Below are 21,109 nucleotides of genomic sequence, written 5' to 3'. Positions count from 1 at the left end.
GTGCCTGCTTATTCGCGTTATTTAGTCTAAAAACTATCTTGTAGTGTCCTGAGAACTAAAAGTATTCTTAAACTGAATGCAGGTAATGGTGAGTCGTCCAAGATCACCAAACAATTCCATGGTGGAGGTGAGATCGAAAGATCTCCATCTGTTTCAAAGCTATCTTACTTTAATCGTATTGTTTGCCATCTGATAATATGATGCTTAAGGGGAGCGGGTGTTGTTGTGGTGTAAACCACCGAGCCTCTTGGGCTTGCCAATCAGAAGGTCAGTGGTTCGATTCTGCGCAATGGGGTGAGCTTCTGTTGCTCTGTCCCAGCTCCTGCCAACCTAGCAGTTCGAAATCACACCAGTGCAAGTAGATAAATAGTTACCACTGTGGCGGGAAGGTAAATGGTGTTTCTGTGCAGTCTGGCTTCCGTCATGGTGTTCCGTTGCGCCAGAAACGGTTTAGTCATGCTGGCCACATGACCCAGAAAGCTGTCTGTGGACAAACACCATCTCCCTTGGGCTGAAAGTGAAATAAGCACCGCAACCCCAGTCCCCTTTGACTGGACTTAACCGTCCAGGGGTCCTTCACCTTTCACCTAATATGATGCTAGGGAGGTTATTTTTCTTTACTGTTACTACAGTACAGTGGTATCTCTAGTTAAAAACTTAATTCGTTCCAGAGGTCCATTCCTAAGCTGAAACTGTTCTTAACTTGAGGCGTGCTTTCGCTAATGGGGCCTTTTGCTGTCGCTGGCACACGATTTCCATTCTCATATCCTGAGGCAAAGTTTTCAACTCGAGGTAACTCTTCCAGGTTAGCGGCGTTTGAAACCTGAGGCGTTTGTAACTCAAGGTACCACTATATAGTTGAGCTGGAAAGCAAGGAGGGTAGAATCGCCCAGGTAGGGAGCCCCTGCTTTGGTTCTCCAGGGGATGTTGACCTCCAGCTCCCGTTAACTCCAACCAGCATAGCCAGTAGTTGGGGATGTTGAGAACTGTAGTTCCAGCAACAACTGGAGAGATTCAAAGGTTAGCTACTCCTGCCCTATATGATAATAAGGACAATGAGGTCTGCAGAATGGTGGTAACAGTAGATACTTAGAACAGCAGCTACTTCCTCTGAAATGCACAACAAATGCTAACGTGGATTGCTTTCTCAGAACTAAGGGTTTCATTTTCCTATATTTCTATGTACCGTGGATGACACCGGCTGCCCTTCTTCGGAGCTGTGATTTGGTTTTGCTGATAATGTGTCCCTTTTAACTTTACAGAGGGATCCATCGGAGACGGTGTCTGTGAAAGATGTTTTAGCTCGTGCTGCGGCAAAAGGGTTATTGGAAGGGATTGACTTAGCAAAGCCAGCTAAGAGAGAAGAGAAAAAGAAAAAGAAACCGAAAGTAACCCAGCCAAAGACACCTACTAAAGAGGCAATGATAAAGTCCAAAATTCAGGAGTTCCTGGATCGAGAAATGAAACCGGGCATGATTGAGTCAGATACTTCCGTCTCTAATTTAGCTTCCAGTGCCTCTCAAAAATCTGTGAACCAGACAAATAGTTCCGTTCCCCTGAAGAAAACAGTCCAACCCCTCTCGAACTCGTCTCTGCCGATGATGTCCAAGAATTCGCTTACTGCAGCGTCCATGCAAAAGATGTTTGAAAAGCATCGAAACATCAGAAAACCAAAGCTTGACGATAGTGTGATGGTCTTGAAACCTGTCGAAATCGTCCTGCCTCCGGTAATGGTGCCATACTTCAACCCACAAGGAAACCGATCCCATATTTCGACTAACCATTATTATTATAATTGGGGTGGAACTCATGGCACGCTTAGCCCTTCTACATCCAAAAAGCTGATCAAGACAAAAGAGCCCTCGCTTTCTTCTACAGTCAAGCATTCTCGTCCGTGGCTTTGAAGATTGCCTTTTGTATCTCAATTTTTACCGTAATTCTTTCAAAATTTGAAACTTGCATTCCTGTAATGGTAAAAAACGAAAACCCTTGGGCATTCAGTATTCATCTGCATAGGGACCAAACTGCTCTAGGCAGCAGTTAAGATGCTCACATGCCTTTTCCACAGCTATTATTATGGTAGCAGAGGGGCTGTTCTGCGGAAAGGCTTTTATTTCAATGAACTTTGAATGTCAAAATACTTAAATTAATATACAGTATCAGATTATGCAGACAGGGGTAAACCAGAGGTTTCATGGGCAATAGATGATCAGCTTAGAATACAGCAGACAGATTCTGTCTAAGTAAAAACTTACAGGTACTGAATTTTAGGGCTAGCCGTTACAATTGTAAACAAGAACAGGGCTTCTAAAAAGTAGAAGTGGATTTCAGTTCTTATTTTCTAGATATTTCAGTGTAAAGCCTTGGGAATTTTGAATACCTTACCTTGTTTCTTTTTCTAAAATTGGTTCCAGTCTGCAGAGTGATCTTTCAAGACTTCAGCCTGTTTAATAATCTGCTCAAATCTTCTCTTCCAAAAGGACTGTTTTTTTATATATTTAAAAAAAGCAAATTGTGACCCTATTGGCTTTAAGAATAGGACATCACAACCTCAAAGAAAAAGGACGAGAACATTTCCGGGCTTTCTTTGTGAGGGAGCATAATTACTGGATGGTTTCATGTTGCTGCGGCTAGACACTGAACTCTACTAGGACGTCAATATAAATATTTGGCTCATTAGGCAGCATAGTTAAATGGAAACAAACCTATTAAACAATTGCTGATTAATGCCTTTCATAACTCTAGTCTGTTATTTTCTGTGTTCCCCTCACCCTAGCCACTTAGTATCTTTTGTAACTAAGGATTTTATAGGCTCAGTTGTAACACATATGCATTAATCCTAGATCATTACAGGAAAGACAAACGTTCTGTGCTTCCTTATAGGTTGACTGTATTCTTTCTGTAATGTTTGAAGGGCATTCATATATCATGTGTAAAATATACCCATGAGGCATAGTTAACTGAGATGCCTTGGTACCTTTTCAGATGTTGGAAGAAAATTTCTGTTCCATATGAAACAGTCTTTGTTATATATAACATATCAGGAGCAATTAAGCATTTGGTGGTAGGTAAATTGAAGAGGATGCATAACGTGGCAAACCGGAAGTGTTTTGGCTGGTATCTACAGTTGAGAGTACTATTGCGTTAGGTAGTAGTAGTAGTAGTAATAATAATAATATTTATTATTTATACTCCATCCATCTGGCTGGGTTTCCCCATACTTTTGTATTTTCTTAAATATTCAAAAATCATCTTTTTCCTTTAGTAAACCTACTCTCATTAAAATCTGCCCTATTTTATATTTTAATCCGGAGATTACATAGCCGAAAAGGAATAATAACCTTTTTTTTTACCAAGCTAAGACGAGTGCTTTTAGAATGGTGGTTTTTCTTGTGAAATCACTAAGCTCCCAGCAACATAAACACAAGAGGCCAGCAGTTAATGCAGCTAAATTTATTCTTGCAACAGATTACATTTAAATGTGTAAAAAGTGGACAATGGTGGAAAAAACTTTTCTGTTTTAAAATCAACTACTTCACGTAATAGCGAGAGCTCTTACTGATAAACTGTGTGTATTTTCTCCTTTCTCTTTTGCAGATAGTGAAATAAATCAAACCTACTTCTGCTATTCACACTTCTCTCCCTCAAAATAACTATGCCTGCCAGAGAGAGGAGCTAATGATGGTAATGATAGAGCTCTAGAGAGGCTCAGCTTTTGTGAGCTAATGTGATAAAAATAGCAGTTTCCCTCCATATGTGATCTGTTTAATTGACTGCAGAGTTCTTTAACAAATAAACAAGTTCTTAAAGCTTTGTAGACGGTGCCATATTTGTATTCAGCTTTCTGTAGATTTTCTTCTACTCAGCTATTAAAGACTTTGCACACAAAGTTTATCATTAAGACCTCTTTGTTACAGAAGTAGGATTGATGGCGTTTCATGCAAATTTCTTTCCGTTTTTAGGCATTTCTTCATCTCTATGAAAAAACATGTTTTTTAAAGAAATAGTACTTGTTTTGTATAAACGAAGCAACAAGCAGCATCAAAGAACTGCTGTGGGTTGGGGCAGAAAAAAAGGCATTAATTAAGCTATCACAAATGACTGGTTAACAATCTCCCTTCCTTTAACGGAGTACGTAAATGAGGTGGTCCGTGAGAGCAGCATCTAACTTGCTTTTTGTGTTTTTTAAAAATAATAGAAGTTAGCTTTACATGTTATTTTTGCCATTTTACTTCTACATATTCAGTTAATTAAAAAGGTGACTACAAATAATTACAAAAATCCTCTGTCTTTAGGCAACCTATAGTACACTGAGATTACTTAGCACTGGATTATCGTGTGCGATCACATCCAGTAATAAAGATATGTCAACATAATTGAAGAATATTTCAGTAAAAATAGAATAAATAAAATAAAAATATTTAAGCTGTATTTAACAAGTTAATCAAAAAAAGACATGAAACGTCCAAGGCATAGTGAACATGGCTGCCTTGTGCAATTATAAAGAATGCATAGATAACAGAAGTGTCACTACAACATTGAGTAAGTCATTGGCATTTGTTCGCATTCAACCCATACATGTAGTTTGGCCATCATTGAGAAATGTTTTATGTTTTTTTGTCTGGTAAGAACTGCCTTGCTTTCTGTTTCCAGCAGTGGCCAGCCTGATGCCCTTTGGGAGCTCACAAGTGTGGCCTTCCCTATTGTTTAGTCCTCAGCATCTGGTATTCAGAGACACTATCTCTACAATGGAGATTCCATAAAGAAGGTTCAGATAAAATAAGCTTATATAACAAGTTTGATTTTAAAGGAGTGGGATGCAACTCTCAGCTGGTGGGACTTAAAATGCTGAAAAGAATAATAAAAAGGTTTTAAAGCTTTTGAAACTTTGCAACTAAACCAAAAGCTAGTCGAAAAAGAAATGCTTGGTCTACTCAATGTTTTCAGCAAGCATGTCTTGCATTTTCTTCTGAATGTGAAAAGGTCATACTCTAGAAAAAACTCTATGCCAATTAAGACACAAATGAGTTAAGGTTTCCTGCTTGAGTTTGAGTACTTAATGAAAATGGAGCATAGCCATATAACAGAAACTATTGGTTTGCAATTTTATGATTTTTAAATTTTTATTTGAGGAGAGCTGCTAGTAGTCAGCATGTACTTTCTAAAAATGGAGAGAGTGAGCCAGATTATTTTCTTCAGGAGGGAAGTGAGAATGGTAATACCTTAGCAAAGGCAGACCCAAGCATTTGTCTACTTTACGAGTACAATGGATGTGATTTTTAGAGCAATAAAGCCAGGAGGCTACACTCCTTAGGGTTACTTCTCTTGGAAGGTAACGGACCTTACTACCTATGTAAAGTTAACTGGAAAATAATAAGGGTTTAGTCAGACTTCTTTTTTTAAAAAAAAAATCTTTATGCATAGGCTCATTTCTGGTCTTGTTAACCTGCAAACAATACATCATAAAAATTGGGGGGGGGGGGGAGTTGCTAAGTTTTCCATTTTGTAGCTCTTGGGACATTGTGGGCTAATTCACACATGCCTGAATTGATGATTCAGCAATTGATGACCTGCAGTTGGATGTGTGACCTAGCTCCACTGAGAAGCGGTGTGTTTGAGGTGATATGGAAGGGGTTGTGATCCGGTGTCTCAGTCACACATGCAAGCCACTGCTCGAGGTGGTACTGATCAGGTGATAAACATGCACATGAAAGCAAGCCCAATGCTGCCTTTAGAGAGGTAAAAGCAAGTGAGCACAATGCTTGGTTTGGCAGCAGCTGTTCCTCAGCGGAGGAGGGAAAAGGAAGAGAAACCTTTTAGGATATGTGAGCCAAATGGAAGCAGCTGTGGATGCTGAGATGTGGTTGGGGTTTTTTTGAGCAGTGGACATCATCCCCCCAACTCTCTACTGTTCCTAGTTGCTCCTCTTCCTATCATTCGCCAACCTGTCTGTCTGCTTCAGAAGCACAAGAAACTCTTGCACACACAGACATTTTTGTGTACTGAAACGGCACATGCAGCACTGACAGAATAATGTCTGTTTTGCAGTGTGCACTCATGGTGTCAAGCTACAACTGGGTACAAATTCCGTCAAGACACACTTGCATGATTGTGCGCATTGCGTTTCCTAAATGGAAGCAATATTTGTGCAAGAAATAACGACAGAGCATTTTTTTATCTTGACACTTTTCAGGACTGACACTACTGATTGACTGTAGTATTCTGCCTAATTCCTTATACTACAGATTGTTGGGCTACTACAGACTGATTCACACATGACTCCACTTTTGAACAAACAGGAGGTTTTGTGGTTTACTCCTGTATGCACTGATATAATCTCTTCTTTAGTAGTTTTTGATATGATCTCCTCTTTAATAGTTTTTGGAGGAGAGTGCACAAACACAAGCTTGCCTTCCCTTACCCTCTTCAGTTGTACATTCGACACTCTGGGGCCTGACCTCTGCCATGGCCCCAAGGCATGAATGGGTTCTAAGGCTTTTCCTTTGGCAGCTGCGCAAGTGAAAATGTGCTACACGTTACACATAAAAAATATTAAAAACCATCCAAAACACATAGCATAAGGTGCAGTTAGAAGGAACTAGCATGTGGAGTTGGTTGTGGGATTTGCAACAAGTTTCACTTGGCACTGCAAAGGTCAAATGTGGTGGTCGGTGGGTGTTTCAAAATCTACTGGGAGATGACATGATTTCTTAATTTAAAATCAAAGTAAACTATAGCTCCTTGGAAGGCTGCCAATTAAAATGGATCTTGCACAGCAAAAATGTCATTTAGGTGCGCTCAGCACCCAACCTCTGTGGGAAGAAATGAAATGGAGGACATAGTTCTAGGGATAGAACTCAAATAAGGAAAAACCCATGCACATTCACAGTTACCTAATGCAAACCCTGTCATAGGAAAAGTAACAAAGGATACCTTAATCTTCCTTCCCCTTTTCAGTTAAAGAGGTTTTACTCATGCTGCATTGCTGAAATTCCATTTCTGATGCACTGATCCTTGTAGACAACTGGTCAAGGATTAAGGTACATTTTGGCTTTACTATTTATAACCTCATGCATCTATCAGGTCCTTACCTTTGCTTCCTGCCTGTATCAGGGTAGAAACATTTAAAAGCATAGACCAGCATCTACAGAAAATGCTAAGAAGTGCTTGAGCCTTAGTGTCACCAGTGCTGCGATTTATGTTTCAAAACAAAAATCCCAGCATATCCTCCCGGACTGCTCTCTGAACTCCTAAATGACAAGCTTGATTTCAGAACTGAAGGGCATTTCAAAGGTGATGATCTGCTACGGGGGCAGTGTTTCTTTACGAGAAAAAAGCATGCAAACCAAATGTAGTTAATACCATGTGACAATAGAGCACATCTATTTTCTTGTGCATACATATGCCTGGGAAAGGGTCATTCCCAGCACCGGCATGTCACTGAAACCGATACACATGTGATTGTCACAATTATAATATCGTTTGCACGCTCCTTCCAATTGAACTGCAATCTGATTAGGAAATTGTCGTGTTGAAGCAAACCCAACTGGCCGACAGAAGATGAAAAATGGTTACTAGGGTGCACAAGATGGAAGATTGGTTAATGAATGCAGTTTCTTTAAAAAAAAAAAGCAGCTCAATATTCATATTACAATAATACAATGGTAACTAATACTTGGTATGTACTTCAGTGTTAAAAATGAGGACAAAGTGCTGCAGGATACAAGGACTGCTTGTGACAAATCCCAACCAGGATGGGGATGAATATCAATTTGGGCATGGTTCTCTCCGAAGAGCAATGTGCCATAATCCTTTCTGGTGGATGTGTGAATTTAAGTAACGTTCATAATATTTACACAGTTGGAAAACAGACCTTCCACTTCATGGTGCGAAACCTCACAGCAAAAAAATTACTCATGCTTCTTTTCATATCACATGATGGTGGCAAGAACGAGAGAACATGCTTTTGTCTAATATTATTTGATAAGGGTAAATTCTCTGAAGACAAAGCATCACCAATTTAAACTGGAAGGCCAAAAATCAGTTCATCTTCTTTAATGTGGCTACTGTATCTTCTGCTAGATGTTTTCTGAGAAACTATTTCTCTTCCTGCAGGGCTGCTATGGCGTGTCCGTAACGGGACGTTTCTGTTTCAAAGTGTCAATGAGGGACAACATCCCCCGTTTTACATTAGTTGTGACTCTTCTGGTCATCGAGTCTGCAGGAGGAGGAGGTGGCCGGACTTTCTGTGAAGGAGGTCTGGCTACCAAGCACTTCTGGTATCGTAGCTGAAAGAAAGCAAAGATGTTCTGCAATCATTAGCAAGGAAACCTTGAGTTTTCCTCACTATGTTCTGCAAAATCATTTAGGATTTGCTTCCGAGTAGGCAAGACACACACATATCATGACCCATCAAGCTTAAATGCGACCCATCAAGCTATGTATGGTCAATTTAAAATCAACAACTATGAACCTAATCATCAACCTAATTTTGCTACCTGCATGGGATTGGTTCGTCACAAGTTTTGCAAATCTGCCCTTAGACATAGCACTTGTAGATCCTTAGAGCAGGTCTTTCCTCATTTGGGCAGTTTCTTACATTCTCTGCACAATTATTACATGTTAGTGGGGACAACGCATCATTAAGATATTGGATACACGACCGTCCTTTCTAATGCAAGGAGTAACAACTCAACATGTTGGCAGATTTGTTTTAAGTCTTCCACCTCTAAATCTAAAAGAATATAATTTGATGGTAGTGGCTGGGACTGAATGTTATTGTGTTCTGATTGCCAGAACTTGCTCAGGTTAGTGCTAGTATTTTCTCTATTAGCCCAAGGGAACAGATGACAATTTTGAAGGATGATACCCACTAAACCCTCTGGAAGCAGATGCTGAATAATACCACTGAAGCAGGGAACTCTGGTTATTCTCATCCATCTTATAATTTGTTCTTCCCATTGTCTCCTTTCTATAAAGACACATTGTTCTCTTGCAAAAGGGCTGGCGCTTGTTTCCTTGACTCTGATGCTTTATGCTACTTATCTGGTTTTCAGTCTGTGCACGTAACAGTTCACAATATTGGCTGCTAATAGCATTAAAGCAGAGGAGGGGGAGAGAGCTGACACTAATATTTAGAATCATGGTGTTAAAATGTTAAGATCCGAGCGCAGAACTGGGGAGAGAATTGTAATTTATCAGGGCGCTCTGAAAAATGAATAGAGTTATTGTTTTCCTGTCATTTTGCGTTCATGTTAAATACTACAAAATAATATTTGAGGGGGATTTCATGTACTGGTTTCTTTTAATGTTCTAATACTTCTACAAATTGTACTACAGTTTTCTGTGGTCACTTACCATACAAGCCGCCTGGACGGCTTCTGATACGTTGCCAGCATTGGGCTCACACCAGAAAACGTGGCACTCAAAATGCTGGTTCCCCGTATCCATAATGAAGGCAAACGTATGGATATCTTTGCCCACTCCCATAAAAGACAAGAACCGTACACGACATTCCACCACAATTTCCTCTTCATTCTAGTTAGGAAGGAAGAATTCATGTTGGTACAAATAAAAGTTTCAGAGGTAGCACTGAAGAAACAATTATTAGTTTGACACTGGAAGCTCTGATTCTTGGAAGGTCACCAGTTATGGACCAAGGAACAAACCTGGTGTAACCTTCCAAAATGCACCGAGAGGTGGACTAACTGTCACAGCATCCCGAGTTTGGAGGCTGATTTGCAAATAGGCATACAAGGTCATGCAGTTTCACACACAATGAAAACACTCTTTCATATTTATTTTTTAAAGTTTGCCAAGCATCTTAATAAACAACAACAACAACTCTCTTTTATTAAAAAAATCACCTTAAATCAGTATGCAGATATGCAAGAAATTAATTTGAGGGGCATTAACCAAAAACTAGAGGTTACTTATTGTCCTAAGCTACCTGGGGTTCATTCTATGCCCATCAACTTCTCAAAGTAGGGTAGAAAAATACCCAACCATCTTGCCCATACTATGAATTCCATTTTTTTATGGCTATTCCATTTCAGGGGGACTAGAGGAGATCTCTGCTGTCCATGTACATTTCTGCGCATATATCGCCTTGAGATGGTTGTTTAGAAGGTGATTATAAATGACAACAGTCACCCTATTACAAAGCACTGCAGGGAACCATTGGACTCAGTGAGTAAATTTTAACCCAGTAAGGTTAATTTTGTGAGGCTGGCTTTATTTTGACACAAATTAACCATTGCATAGTGCAAACCTGATACACTGATTTCTTGTTGGTAACATTCCTTTGAAAAACAAAAGAAAACCCTATTAGGCTATTGGGGTATGTTGGACCCACTGTATATATACAGTAGAACCTCTACTTACAACCGCCTCCACTCGTGGAGGCTCCAAATTGCGACCACGGCAAACCAGGAAGTAACCGGCGGGTTTGCTGCTATTTCCGCATGCGCAGGAGCAGTGATTGCTGTTTGCACGTGCGCAGTAATGGGCAATCGCCGCCCGCGCATGCGTACAACGGCGCCTCTCCCAGCAACCCATTTTGCCATAAGGACAGGCCTCCAGAACGAATTGTGGTCGTGAGTAGAGGCTCCAGTGTATATATTTTTACCATGAGTCCAGTATTTCATCTAGCCATTTTTTGTTTGTTTACGATTTGCTCGCTCTTCAGTTATGAGGCTAGTATTGTACATATAACACCTCATCTGTTTTCTTCTCCAGGGATTTCTGATAGTCCAATAAGGAATTTAGGTTAATATTGTGGGGTATAATGTACCTTGGAATGGAATATTAATAAAATCCATTTTTCTGTGTTAGATGGCAGTCATTCTTGAAAACAGATAGGGACTGTATTTCTAGCTTGGCCTCTAAAGGGATTCACTGGACTCCAACATCAGATTAATATTATCCAAAAAGCTGGATAACTGAACTGCTGGATCATGACTGAGATCTATATTAGACATTATATTTCCCGTAAAATCTTAGGCAAGTGGGTTTTCTTCTCTGTTTATTAAGCTGGTAGTTTTGTTATTTTTACAGGAGAAAATAGCAACATATGGCAGAAATGAAGATCTTTAAAATGCCATGCATACCATCAACGGTTGCCAAATTTGCTCTGGCAGTGCATATGGCGGCTTCTATTTATCTCAAATAAAATCAGCTAAAAGGAAAGTTTGAAGAAAACAAAGCACTGGCTAAATAAGAAGGCCCACATTCTAGTATCAACTAAATATGAAGCATTTCTGGTTTTTAGAGAGGCCAGGTTGTGCCTTACTCCTTCGCTGATGACTGTCACTGTAGCATCCGCGACATTCATGGTGACAGGCACCCAGTCGTCTCGGCTGGAGGAGTCAATGAGGCTTTCTATAGCGGCATTCAGGGTGTCCATACCTGCAAGTTGCAGAGCAACAGAGACAAGATCACTAACGGAGAGTCAGTGTTTTATGGCAGGAAGAATATTAGGCATTAAGCTCATGGGGTGTGTGTTTGTTTTAAAGTAAGATTTTATTAAAGCTTTTTCATGATACAGTAAGATAAAAGAAACAAATCCAGTGCTTTTTTTCTGGGGGGACGCGGAGGGACGCATACCCCTAAAAATTTTGTGAATCTAAGTTTGGCTTCATTGAAGGGCAGTATTTCAATAGGAGTAGGAAAATGAGAGTACCCCCTGCAAAAAAATTAAAGACAAAAAGCACTGAAAGAATCGAAATAAAAACAAAAACAGGGAAAGAGAAAACACCAAAGGAAGACCCAGAAAATAGAAGAAAACATTACGTTTGATAGAGAAAAACTACTGCTGACATTTATTATTAATAATAATAATTAGAGAACCCCTTTTGGACTTTTTGCGTTAAAAGGAAAATGAATTAATCTATGTAGGTCAGAAGATTGGGAAAATATTGCCTAGTAGAAAGTGGAACAATCAGGTGTCACTCTAGAGTGAGTATTTTGAATAATGTCTTCTATGTAACTGACAGATGTAAAATCGGACGTCCTTTTTATTTTTCTTCTCTTCTCACTGTGGTTTTGGGGCACATACTCCCAGCCTGACTCACATGGGGGGGGGCAGGTTTCCGGGAGAATAAAATGAGATGAAACCCATATATGCTACCCTGAGGAAGGGTAGACTAAGCATGCTAATAAAAGTCATAAAAAATAGGGGTGTCCAAGAGAAGCTGCCAACAAAGATGTAGGAATCTGAGCTGAAGCAGCTGTTTCATTCCTTCATTTATACGCTGATATACACTAGTGGCCAAAATTGTGGAAACCTTTTGGATAAAGTGTGTTTCCGAGGTTTGATGGCTCATAGCACCTGATTGGGTCTCTAAACACTCCTGCTCATTGGCTACATTCAAATGAAGGAAAGCTACGGCATATCAACTTAAACAAGTTGTGCTTCCTTTTTCTGGTTATTTGTCTATAACTTTTGATAGAATTCAGATAATTGAACAAACTTTGCTGCATTACATTCTACATTAAATTATCTTTCCATTGATACATAATTTTATGGTATTACTCCAAAAAAGTGGTGTTATGAGCCATCAAACCTCAGAAATACACTTTTTATTAGCCAAAAATTGGAAATCGCAAGACAATAGAAGATTGGCAGATGAAGATGTTTGGATTTTTGGGTGCTGGCCGACCTGACTGGAAGAACCCGCGTCCAGAAGGAAGAGGAGACACAAGAGGATTGGAAGAAATTTAAATAATATTTAGCTAAATATTGTGATATAAGATAGTTAAAAAATTCTTGGAAGTAACAAATAGGCTTAGGGGCAGAATAAGAATAGGTCGTAGTAAATATTAAGGATTTGAATATTAATAAAAGAGGTGAGGATAGTAAATGAAAGGAGTGAATATTATTAGAAATATGAATTTGGAGAACTGCTATACAGGGGTTATAATGAAATTCAGTTAGAGGGGATTTGAGGAAGTCAGTTATCAATGTAACGAGAATTAGAGATTTGAAGTAAGAATTCTGTTTTGTGTTTTTCTCCACCCCCCTTTTCTTTTCTTCTTGTGTGTTTTCTTTTTCCCCCTATGTGATAAATGTGGAAACCAATAATTTTTTTTGAAACCCCCCCACCCAAAACACCCCCCCAGAAATACACTTATTCCAAAAGGTTTCCACAATTTTGGCCACTATTGTAGAAAGAAGGGGAAGCAGTGGTGGTGGCTGGCCCGGGGGGAGGAAGCAGAGGAAGTGGCACTCCCTTGGTGTGGCGGGACTGCGTTTGTGGGGACAGGAAGGGGGCGAAGCGTTTGCCCCACAGGTATGTGTGCACATGCAGGGCTGCCACCAACCCAGAGCTCTCTTGGACCCCCCTTTTCCTTGCCTAGCCACATCCCTGTCCCAACAAGGATGCCACACCTGCCGGGAGTACGCCAGTACCTCTGCCAGTACTAGATTTAGGGCGGTTCCCCTGCACAAGGCGCTGGGTTAAGGGAGCGCAAAATGGAAAGGATCCGTCACTGAGAAGATTATTTGAGGGGCGCCAAATTGTGGCCTCGCTTGGGGCACCAACACGACCAAAGTCTGCCCCTGCCTCCACTCCTCTCTCGTGAGCCACCACTGGGAATCAACATGGTCCATTCTTCTTCACTTTTTCAGTGCAGTGGTACCTTGGGTTACATACGCTTCAGGTTACATATGCTTCAGGTTACACACTCCGCTAACACAGAAATATTACCTCGGGTTAAGAACTTTGCTCCAGGATGAGAACAGAAATTGTGCTCCAGTGGCGAGGCAGCAGCAGGAGGCCCCATTAGCTAAAGTGGTGCTTCAGGTTAAGAACAGTTCCAGGTTAAGAATGGACCTCTGGAACGAATTAAGTACTTAACCTGAGGTACCACTGTATTTAGGATGGAACAGACTTGCAAAACACAGGACTGGCTAGGCTCCGAAGAGCCACTTCAGGTGGATCCAAGTGTTTTGGTAAGACTAACAGGTTTGGACTTTTCTTTCTCTCTTGGAAAAGCGGGCACCCGTATGCCATGCCCCAAGCCACGTTTTACAGTCAAAAGGGCTTTGCCATTCTGTATTGGGTGAGGTCAGCTCTTTTGAGAAATATCAATTCGAAGCTCTGTGCAAACATCTAAGTGGCATATGAATTAATAAGCAATAAGTTCAGATCCACATATTAACATTCTGACCATGTTATTTCACATTTGACAAGCAAATTGAAATAATTTAATTTTATCTTTCATGCCATGCACATCTCTGCAGTAACCCCTAATCTAGTAGAAGCTGGATCAAATCCCAACTGCCATATAATTAATTTGGAATAAAACTGTCACTGTCTGGCCCCACAGTTAATATCACTAACAGATCTGAATAACTATAACACCCAAAGTATGCACACTGAAAGTTTGGAGGAAGTGAGATGCATATCCGTCACCTATTTTAATCCTCCGTCAATGAAGAACAGAGTGCTCAGATGCTAAAGACCAAATATTAAGGGAGTTATGGACAAAGATTCAACCTACCCACTGGCTTAGCTACAGGTAACATGCCCAAGTACTGTACATGGAACTTCTGGACCAGCTCAGTCTTTGGTGTTGGGAAATCTACTGCATGGGAACAAAAAAATCAATTTCAACTTATCAAAATTCACATCAGGCAAAATACCCTTATTTCAAGGGCAGAATAAAATAATTCCTCAGGTTGTCAATCTCTTAGCGATATCATTATCGATTCTAATAAATCTGTACTCCTTCTACCTACCATCGCACATTAAAAATGAGCCTGAGTAATTTCTGGGGAATTTTTAAAAAAGTACATCATCATCTTTTATTCTTGTAAGGTAAAAACAGACAAATCTGTTTAGCAGATCTTGCCTGCCCCAAGTAAAGCCAGAGAAACAACCCAAGAGTCTTGTGGCATCTTAAAGACCAAGGAAGTTATTTTGACCTACATTCATGCTTCAACAGACTTAACATTACCCCTCTGGAAACACGCTGTGAAAACTCTTTTTTCTTTTTTAAGTGGTTATTTATTAGTATTTAATTAACAAGTCACCTGTTTGAGACTACATAGTGAAGACAACATCCCAGTCACACAGTACCTTGCAAGGGAACATCCAAAGTGACGTTTGTCCGCTCTTGTAACGAACTGCAAGCCACAGCTTTGGCATTCTTCCGTTCAGCCATAATCTGGAGAAGACAGTGATCATATTATTACGATTATCATTTATTAAATTTGTAGGCCGCCCTTCATCCATAGATCTCGTCGTACAACCCTAATCCTGAAAGCCCTTAAAAAGGAGTGTTTCTCTTTTTCACCGTAACTCAGATGGGTTAAGGAACTACAGCTACAATCTTATGCACACCTACTTGGGAGTAAGCCTCATAGAACTCGTTGGAGTTTCTTTCCCAAAAGGATTGGGCTGCCTGCATTTAAATTTAAAGAGGCATGTTTGACAACCTGCAGTGCAAATATTGATGGAGGTGGTGGAAAACTTTACAGGGATGGGAGGTTTTCGCTACCTTTACCGATGCACCACATTAAAAAGCTTAATATATAAAAGTTATTTGCAATCTGGTACTCTGTAACAACCCCCGTGACCTTTGGCGGCAGAACAATTGAGTATGGAGATCTTGTCCGCAGCGTAATTAGTGATTAGGACAAAGGCTATAGGCACTTCACGTACCATCAGAATACCTTTTATGTCTCCCCTTTCATCTACCGGTGTTGATAAAACGCTACACACCTTATGTGGGCCATTTTTTTCCGTAGTCTCCCACAGGATACTGTCAACAGGTCAGCCCTAGAATGTGTTCAGCCCTCTTTCCTCCGCTGCCCAACATTATCTTTAGTAGCAGTTTCTCCTGCACAGAAATGTATGCCAGGCAACTGTTTGTGTGGAAGCTTTGGTTTGGACCTATACTCTTAAATGGCATGGAAATAGATTTCACTGAAATCAGGGAGACTTCATGTAACATGCTCGGGAGTGTTGTATGGGGGTATGTTCGCACAGGAAAAGGGAGAGGATAGAATGACAACAACAACAAGAAAGCTTGCCTTAGAACAGATTTCGTGCAGGCTTGTGGCAATGGCTTTTGCTGGCGTGTCACATCGAAACACGTGGCACTTCAAAATCCTCGTCTCTCGGTCTCTTGCTACATAGGCAAAGTCTCTGTACAAACAAAATTAATTACCTTATTCAAAGCAGTATCGCCCACAGAAATACCTGCTTCAAAAAGAACGCAAAGGAACAAAGATCACGACAGCGATGCTCTTGCCTCCAGATTCTGAATGAAAACCACAGGAGAGGATTGTGGTCTCATGTTTGCATTCTGCTTGCAGGTTCCCCAAAGGTGCCTGTCCTGTTCCAGCAAGCTATTCTTATGTTCTTAAAGATGACAACTGAATGGTCAGAACTTACTCGTTCCACATACTTAGTAGCTATCACCATAAAGGTAAAGGTAAAGGGACCCCTGACCATTAGGTCCAGTTGTGGCCGACTCTGGGGTTGCGGCGCTCATCTCGCTTTACTGGCCGAGGGAGCTGGCGTACAGCTTCCGGGTCATGTGGCCAGCATGACTAAGCCGCTTCTGGTGAACCAGAGCAGCGCACGGAAACGCCGTTTACCTTCCTGCCAGAGCGGTACCTATTTATCTACTTGCACTTTGACGTGCTTTCAAACTGCTATGTTGGCAGGAGCAGGGACCGAGAAACGGGAGCTCACCCTGTTGCGGGGATTTGAAACCCCGACCTTCTGATCGGCAAGTCCTAGGCTCTGTGGTTTAACCCACAGCACCACCCACATCCCTTAGCTATCGCCATAAAAACAATTAAATGGGCCTGTGTCCTAGTGAGGGATTCCAAAGCACAATTCCCTTTGTTGCAGAGCACATGCTCTCCGTGCAAAGGGTTTCAGGTTCAACCTTTGGTGTCCCGAGGGAGTGCTGGCAAGGACTTGGGAGCTCCTGCCAATCAGTCAACAATACTTAACTCAAGGGCCTCACTTGCTGTAAGGCAGATTCCTATGAAGGCAGATTCCAAAAAAAAAAAAAAAAAAAAAAAGGCTTGGAATGCACTGATAACTGTGTTATAATAACCACATCAGATGCTCTTAATACAGATGAAAAGTAACCACAACAAATGCTCTTAATGGAGACTGCGTTTTTTGGTCACTTGATCCTGAACATATCCAAGACCAGGCCTTTAACCTTTGCAGAGAATCTGCTTAGGGAGACACTGTTTGCCCCCCGCTGCTCTGAAATGATCACCCTGCCTCAATTCTCTTCCTTAGAAGTCCCCACGGAGGAGCTAAAGGCTATAAGAAGTGCAGCTTTCTATACATGCCATGATTCCACAAAGGGGGCAAAGCTGTCACCACAAGCAAAGAAATGGTATCGGCAGGTATCACTGGGGATGTGAGGGCGGAGGGCGGAAGGGACCGGCAACCATCTGCTGCAAAATTATCCATCAGCATTAGCAATCAAATGTGGATCCTTCCTTCCGGCAAGGTCCAAATGATAGGGCGACTTCAATATTTAATCCTATCAGATAGGGAGCTCAGGAAAATCCGTAGGCGCAGTTTGCAAGGGCGCTCCCCTGGAGCAGAGGCTCTGTTTAAAGGCTGCTGGAGAGAATGAGACAGGTTCGAAAGCTGCTACGCCTCAAACACTTTCCTCCCATGTAAGCCATTCTGTAGCAACAATTCACCCCTTCCCTGTACTGCCACCAAGGTACAGTGACCTTGAGCATTCGTGACAATGCTAATCTCTTGCACAAAGGCCAGGGAGGGGGAAAGGTTATGGTATTCTCAGATACAGAAGTGTTCAATATTGAATACATCACCGGAGCCCTTCATCTTGGCTTTCTTATCTATCTCTCTTGCTGTGGAATCCTTTCTGGGTCATTTGCTCTGTTAACCTCAATTCTGCATTAGCTCATTTCAAACGGATTAATAGGAGGAGAGATTTATGGGCAAACTGTTTACCTGATTTACTAAGGAATTTACAGGCTTCCCAGCTCCATGCTGGGAAACTTAAAAGATGAGGCAGAGGTCTGCATGGCGACAGTTCTTTGTAAGGCAAGGAGATCAGAAACCTTTTTGCATTTGGCTCTCACTGAGGTGGCATGTGTGCATATATTCCATTTAATCCTCGCAACTGCCCCGAGGTGAGATTAGGCTGAGAGGAAGTGACTGGTCCTAGTCACACAAAGAACTTTCAGGCTTTTGAATACCAGTCTCCCCAGTCCAATGCTATGAGAGCCAGTGTGGTGTACTGGTGAAACCAGATGGGAAGTTAACTGAGCAATCTTGGGCCAGTGGCTGTCTCTTAGCCTGACCTCCCTCACAGGGTTGTTGTGAAGGTAGAATTGGGAGGGGGAGAGTTATGGCTCCTTGAGCTGCTCAGAGGAAACTGACAAATAAATAAAGATTCACCACAATAGTACTTCAGTAGGGAGTGAGGGGCAGGGGCAATGAAAATGTCAGATTATGGATTATGGAAGTCCTAGAGGCAAAAACAAAAACAAACAAACAAACAAAAAAGGTCACGCTGTGTAAAGGTCCAGCTAGGTCACAGCTGAATCTAGAAATTCTTTAACATGGACCCAGTATTCACTCCCTTTTTGCTGGATTCCTATACTTGATAGTCCCCACTCTCAGCAAAAAGCTGTGACAAAAAGAAGTACAACTGGCTTTCTTCGATGCAGAGGATAAACAACATGGGACGACCTTCATACCCAGCTTGTAAGTTTATCAGAGGTAGTATGTTAAGACTAGGTAAACCCTGGCCTAATGCACCGAAGTTATTACAGTGGTACCTTGGTTTAAGAACAGCTTAGTTTATGAGCAACTTGGATTAAGAGGTGTTTTGGTTTGCAAACTTTGCCTTGGAATAAGAACATGTTTTGCTTCCTGTTGAGTGTGTTCCATTTGTAAATTGAGTCCCCCGCTGCTATGGGAAAACACACCTTGGTTTAAGAATGCCTTGGTTTAAGAATGGATTCCGGAACGGATTAAGTTTGTAAACCAAGGTACCACTGTATTTGGGTTGGGTCTTTTTTTTGGGGGGGGGGGTTGTTCACTGTGTAGAGGCTGAGGAGAGAAATGAAATGGCTGAAGTGAGCTCGGCAAGATCTGCTAAAGGGGACAGGACAGAAGGATGCAGTTCTGCGCTGAGAGGAGGCCACGGAGCAAACAACAGGCGCTGCAAGTGTGACAAAAGTTATAAGCCATGCTGCTTATAACTTACATTCCTGTACAACTACTTTTGTCTGCTTCGAATTGTAAACTCAGACCAGCCCCAAGGCTACATGGTAGAGCCCTCGCTTCGCTTTTTTTACGATCCCCTTTTGCTGGTTATGCTCTTCCTGAGTCAGGCCCATTGATTCTCCCTCTAGCTGGGAGGTAGTTGCCCTTTGGGTTTGTGTGTCGAATTTGGTGAGCCTTCCCCCGTTTTCATTTCTTTAAATTGCAACTAGGAGTGCCCAGAAAGAGAGAGGATGCAGTTATTGCATCCTCAGTAGCTAGATAAGCAACTGGGCACCACATGAAGGAGCTTTGGAGTCCGGACAAAAGGGACACAGCTGTGACTGAGGGAACCTATTTTGCTCTTTAGAAGAAACCATTGTCTATTTGTTTCGCCTGGTTCAGGAACAAGTTAACAGGTGGAGTCAATGTGGCTGCTCTCTCAACATTGCTCAATGCAAAATATGCCCCCTATTAAAAACGGTTGCCAAACGAGGCCCCTGACCATAGTTTTCCAACACCTGCCACGTACTGTTTTATGCAGAAACAGCCGTTCACCAAAATATTAATTCTTTATGCATACACTCTGCCTGGTAGTAATGGCAATTATCAGCTAAAACTAGACTGAGCTGTTATTCTGAACCAAATCTGGAAAACAAGGGAGACTTCTTGGCAGGGCTAGAGGGGAGAGAATCAATTACATGTTATGGTATGCAAGGCTGCGGCTTTGTTGATTAGCCCAAGCACAAAATAATCCTTTTAATTTAAGGTACTCTGGTCAGCTTATTACAGAACAAGGTGGCCAGGGGAGAAAAATAACCTCTTCCACTGAAAGAAAAGTGATTAAATAGAACAAATATTGGGGGCGTGGAAGATATATTCCATTCTTTTACTTTAATTCTTTTAAATGGTTATTCTTTGGGACTAATTGGATGGCCGTGCTTATTTAACACCCAGTTAAGCATCATTTAACCATGCAATGATGGTTATGTAGCGACATAAAACAGAATTTATGTGACCACTGCCTGGTATGAACGAGGCTAGTCATTATACTAATGCCCCTTGAGACATCCCGATTAAATGCAGCCTGAAATAATTTCTATTATTAGAAAAATGAAGGGGCTGCAGCCACAAATTCCTGCTTAGGGTTGTAGCAAGAAGTCCCACTTTTATAAGCCTTTAAAATATTGCACATAGGAAGCTTCCCAAGGGTGCAGCCATTCCCTGCTCCTGCGTTCTCAATTGATCCACTGTCTTGCAAACAATGACTGTTTTCACATGTGGCGTTTAAATTGCCTTTGGAGATTCAGTCCCACTCTTCTTTTTCATTATTGTTTGTTGCCGATTGTTGTTTAGCATTAACATGTCACAAATCCATTTGCTTGCAGAATTCATTTATAACCAACGACAATAAGCTAACCGTGCTAAGAATTCTTCCCGTCAAACATTTTTCTGTCTACCGGTACACTCCAAAGAAAAATGACATGTAGATTTAAAGGTTATTCTTGGAGTGGCTGATGAGCTTCAGAGTGGATTCAGACAACTGTGTTTTGAGAGGTGCAAAGGGCCCTGAACCTTGTACGTTGGGTTATTAATTTATGGACATACACGAGGTTCCATGTCAGCCACACGGACGCTTCCTTCCTGCTCATGAGAAACTTGCTTGATCTGAGGAAAATTAGATGACCTCAAGAGCGCAACACACACAGCCGACATATTCCAACAAGCGGCAATTTCTGCAAATTGTTTCACTCATTTCACTGCTTATACTTTTATATCATTTCTGTGTGCGATTTCTCTAACTTCATCAGCATACCAATCGAGTTGTAATTCATGGTTACATAAAAGCTAATTAACTATTTTGTGCGTTAAGTTAGACTGATTCT

At 41.3% G+C, this 21,109-nt stretch overlaps 2 protein-coding genes across 13 annotated transcripts in view; one reads left to right on the top strand and one right to left on the bottom strand.

The window, feature by feature from the left end:
- The window catches only part of NSUN7 (NOP2/Sun RNA methyltransferase family member 7), a 29,613-nt gene extending 24,220 nt beyond the window's left edge, over positions 1 to 5,393 (top strand). Inside the window, exons 13-14 of one of the 2 annotated variants that reach the window (XM_081875770.1) lie at positions 1,263 to 1,727; positions 3,598 to 5,393. In XM_081875770.1, coding sequence (XP_081731896.1) covers positions 1,263 to 1,727; positions 3,598 to 3,609 — 477 coding nt within the window. In that variant the 3' untranslated portion in view covers positions 3,610 to 5,393. Of the gene's footprint in view, positions 1 to 1,262; positions 2,740 to 3,597 lie in introns of those variants that run through there. The other variant, XM_081875769.1, reaches the window with a different exon arrangement.
- The window catches only part of APBB2 (amyloid beta precursor protein binding family B member 2), a 173,252-nt gene continuing 155,581 nt past the window's right edge, over positions 3,439 to 21,109 (bottom strand). For 9 of the 11 annotated variants that reach the window (XM_081875747.1, XM_081875750.1, XM_081875744.1 and 6 more), the window contains 6 exons: positions 16,037 to 16,151; positions 15,081 to 15,168; positions 14,503 to 14,586; positions 11,291 to 11,406; positions 9,358 to 9,537; positions 3,439 to 8,288 (listed from right to left, as the gene is read on the bottom strand). In XM_081875747.1, the coding sequence (XP_081731873.1) occupies positions 8,121 to 8,288; positions 9,358 to 9,537; positions 11,291 to 11,406; positions 14,503 to 14,586; positions 15,081 to 15,168; positions 16,037 to 16,151 (751 nt within the window). In that variant the 3' untranslated portion in view covers positions 3,439 to 8,120. The remainder of the gene's footprint in view (positions 8,289 to 9,357; positions 9,538 to 11,290; positions 11,407 to 14,502; positions 14,587 to 15,080; positions 15,169 to 16,036; positions 16,152 to 21,109) is intronic. The other 2 variants (XM_081875748.1, XM_081875752.1) reach the window with 1 other exon arrangement.

Source organism: Podarcis erhardii, assembly GCF_964252035.2.
Source record: "Podarcis erhardii genome assembly, chromosome: 9".
Taxonomy (NCBI): domain Eukaryota; kingdom Metazoa; phylum Chordata; class Lepidosauria; order Squamata; family Lacertidae; genus Podarcis; species Podarcis erhardii.
The sequence above is the reverse complement of the archived record's forward strand: the minus strand, read 5'-3'. Positions and strand labels throughout refer to the sequence as shown.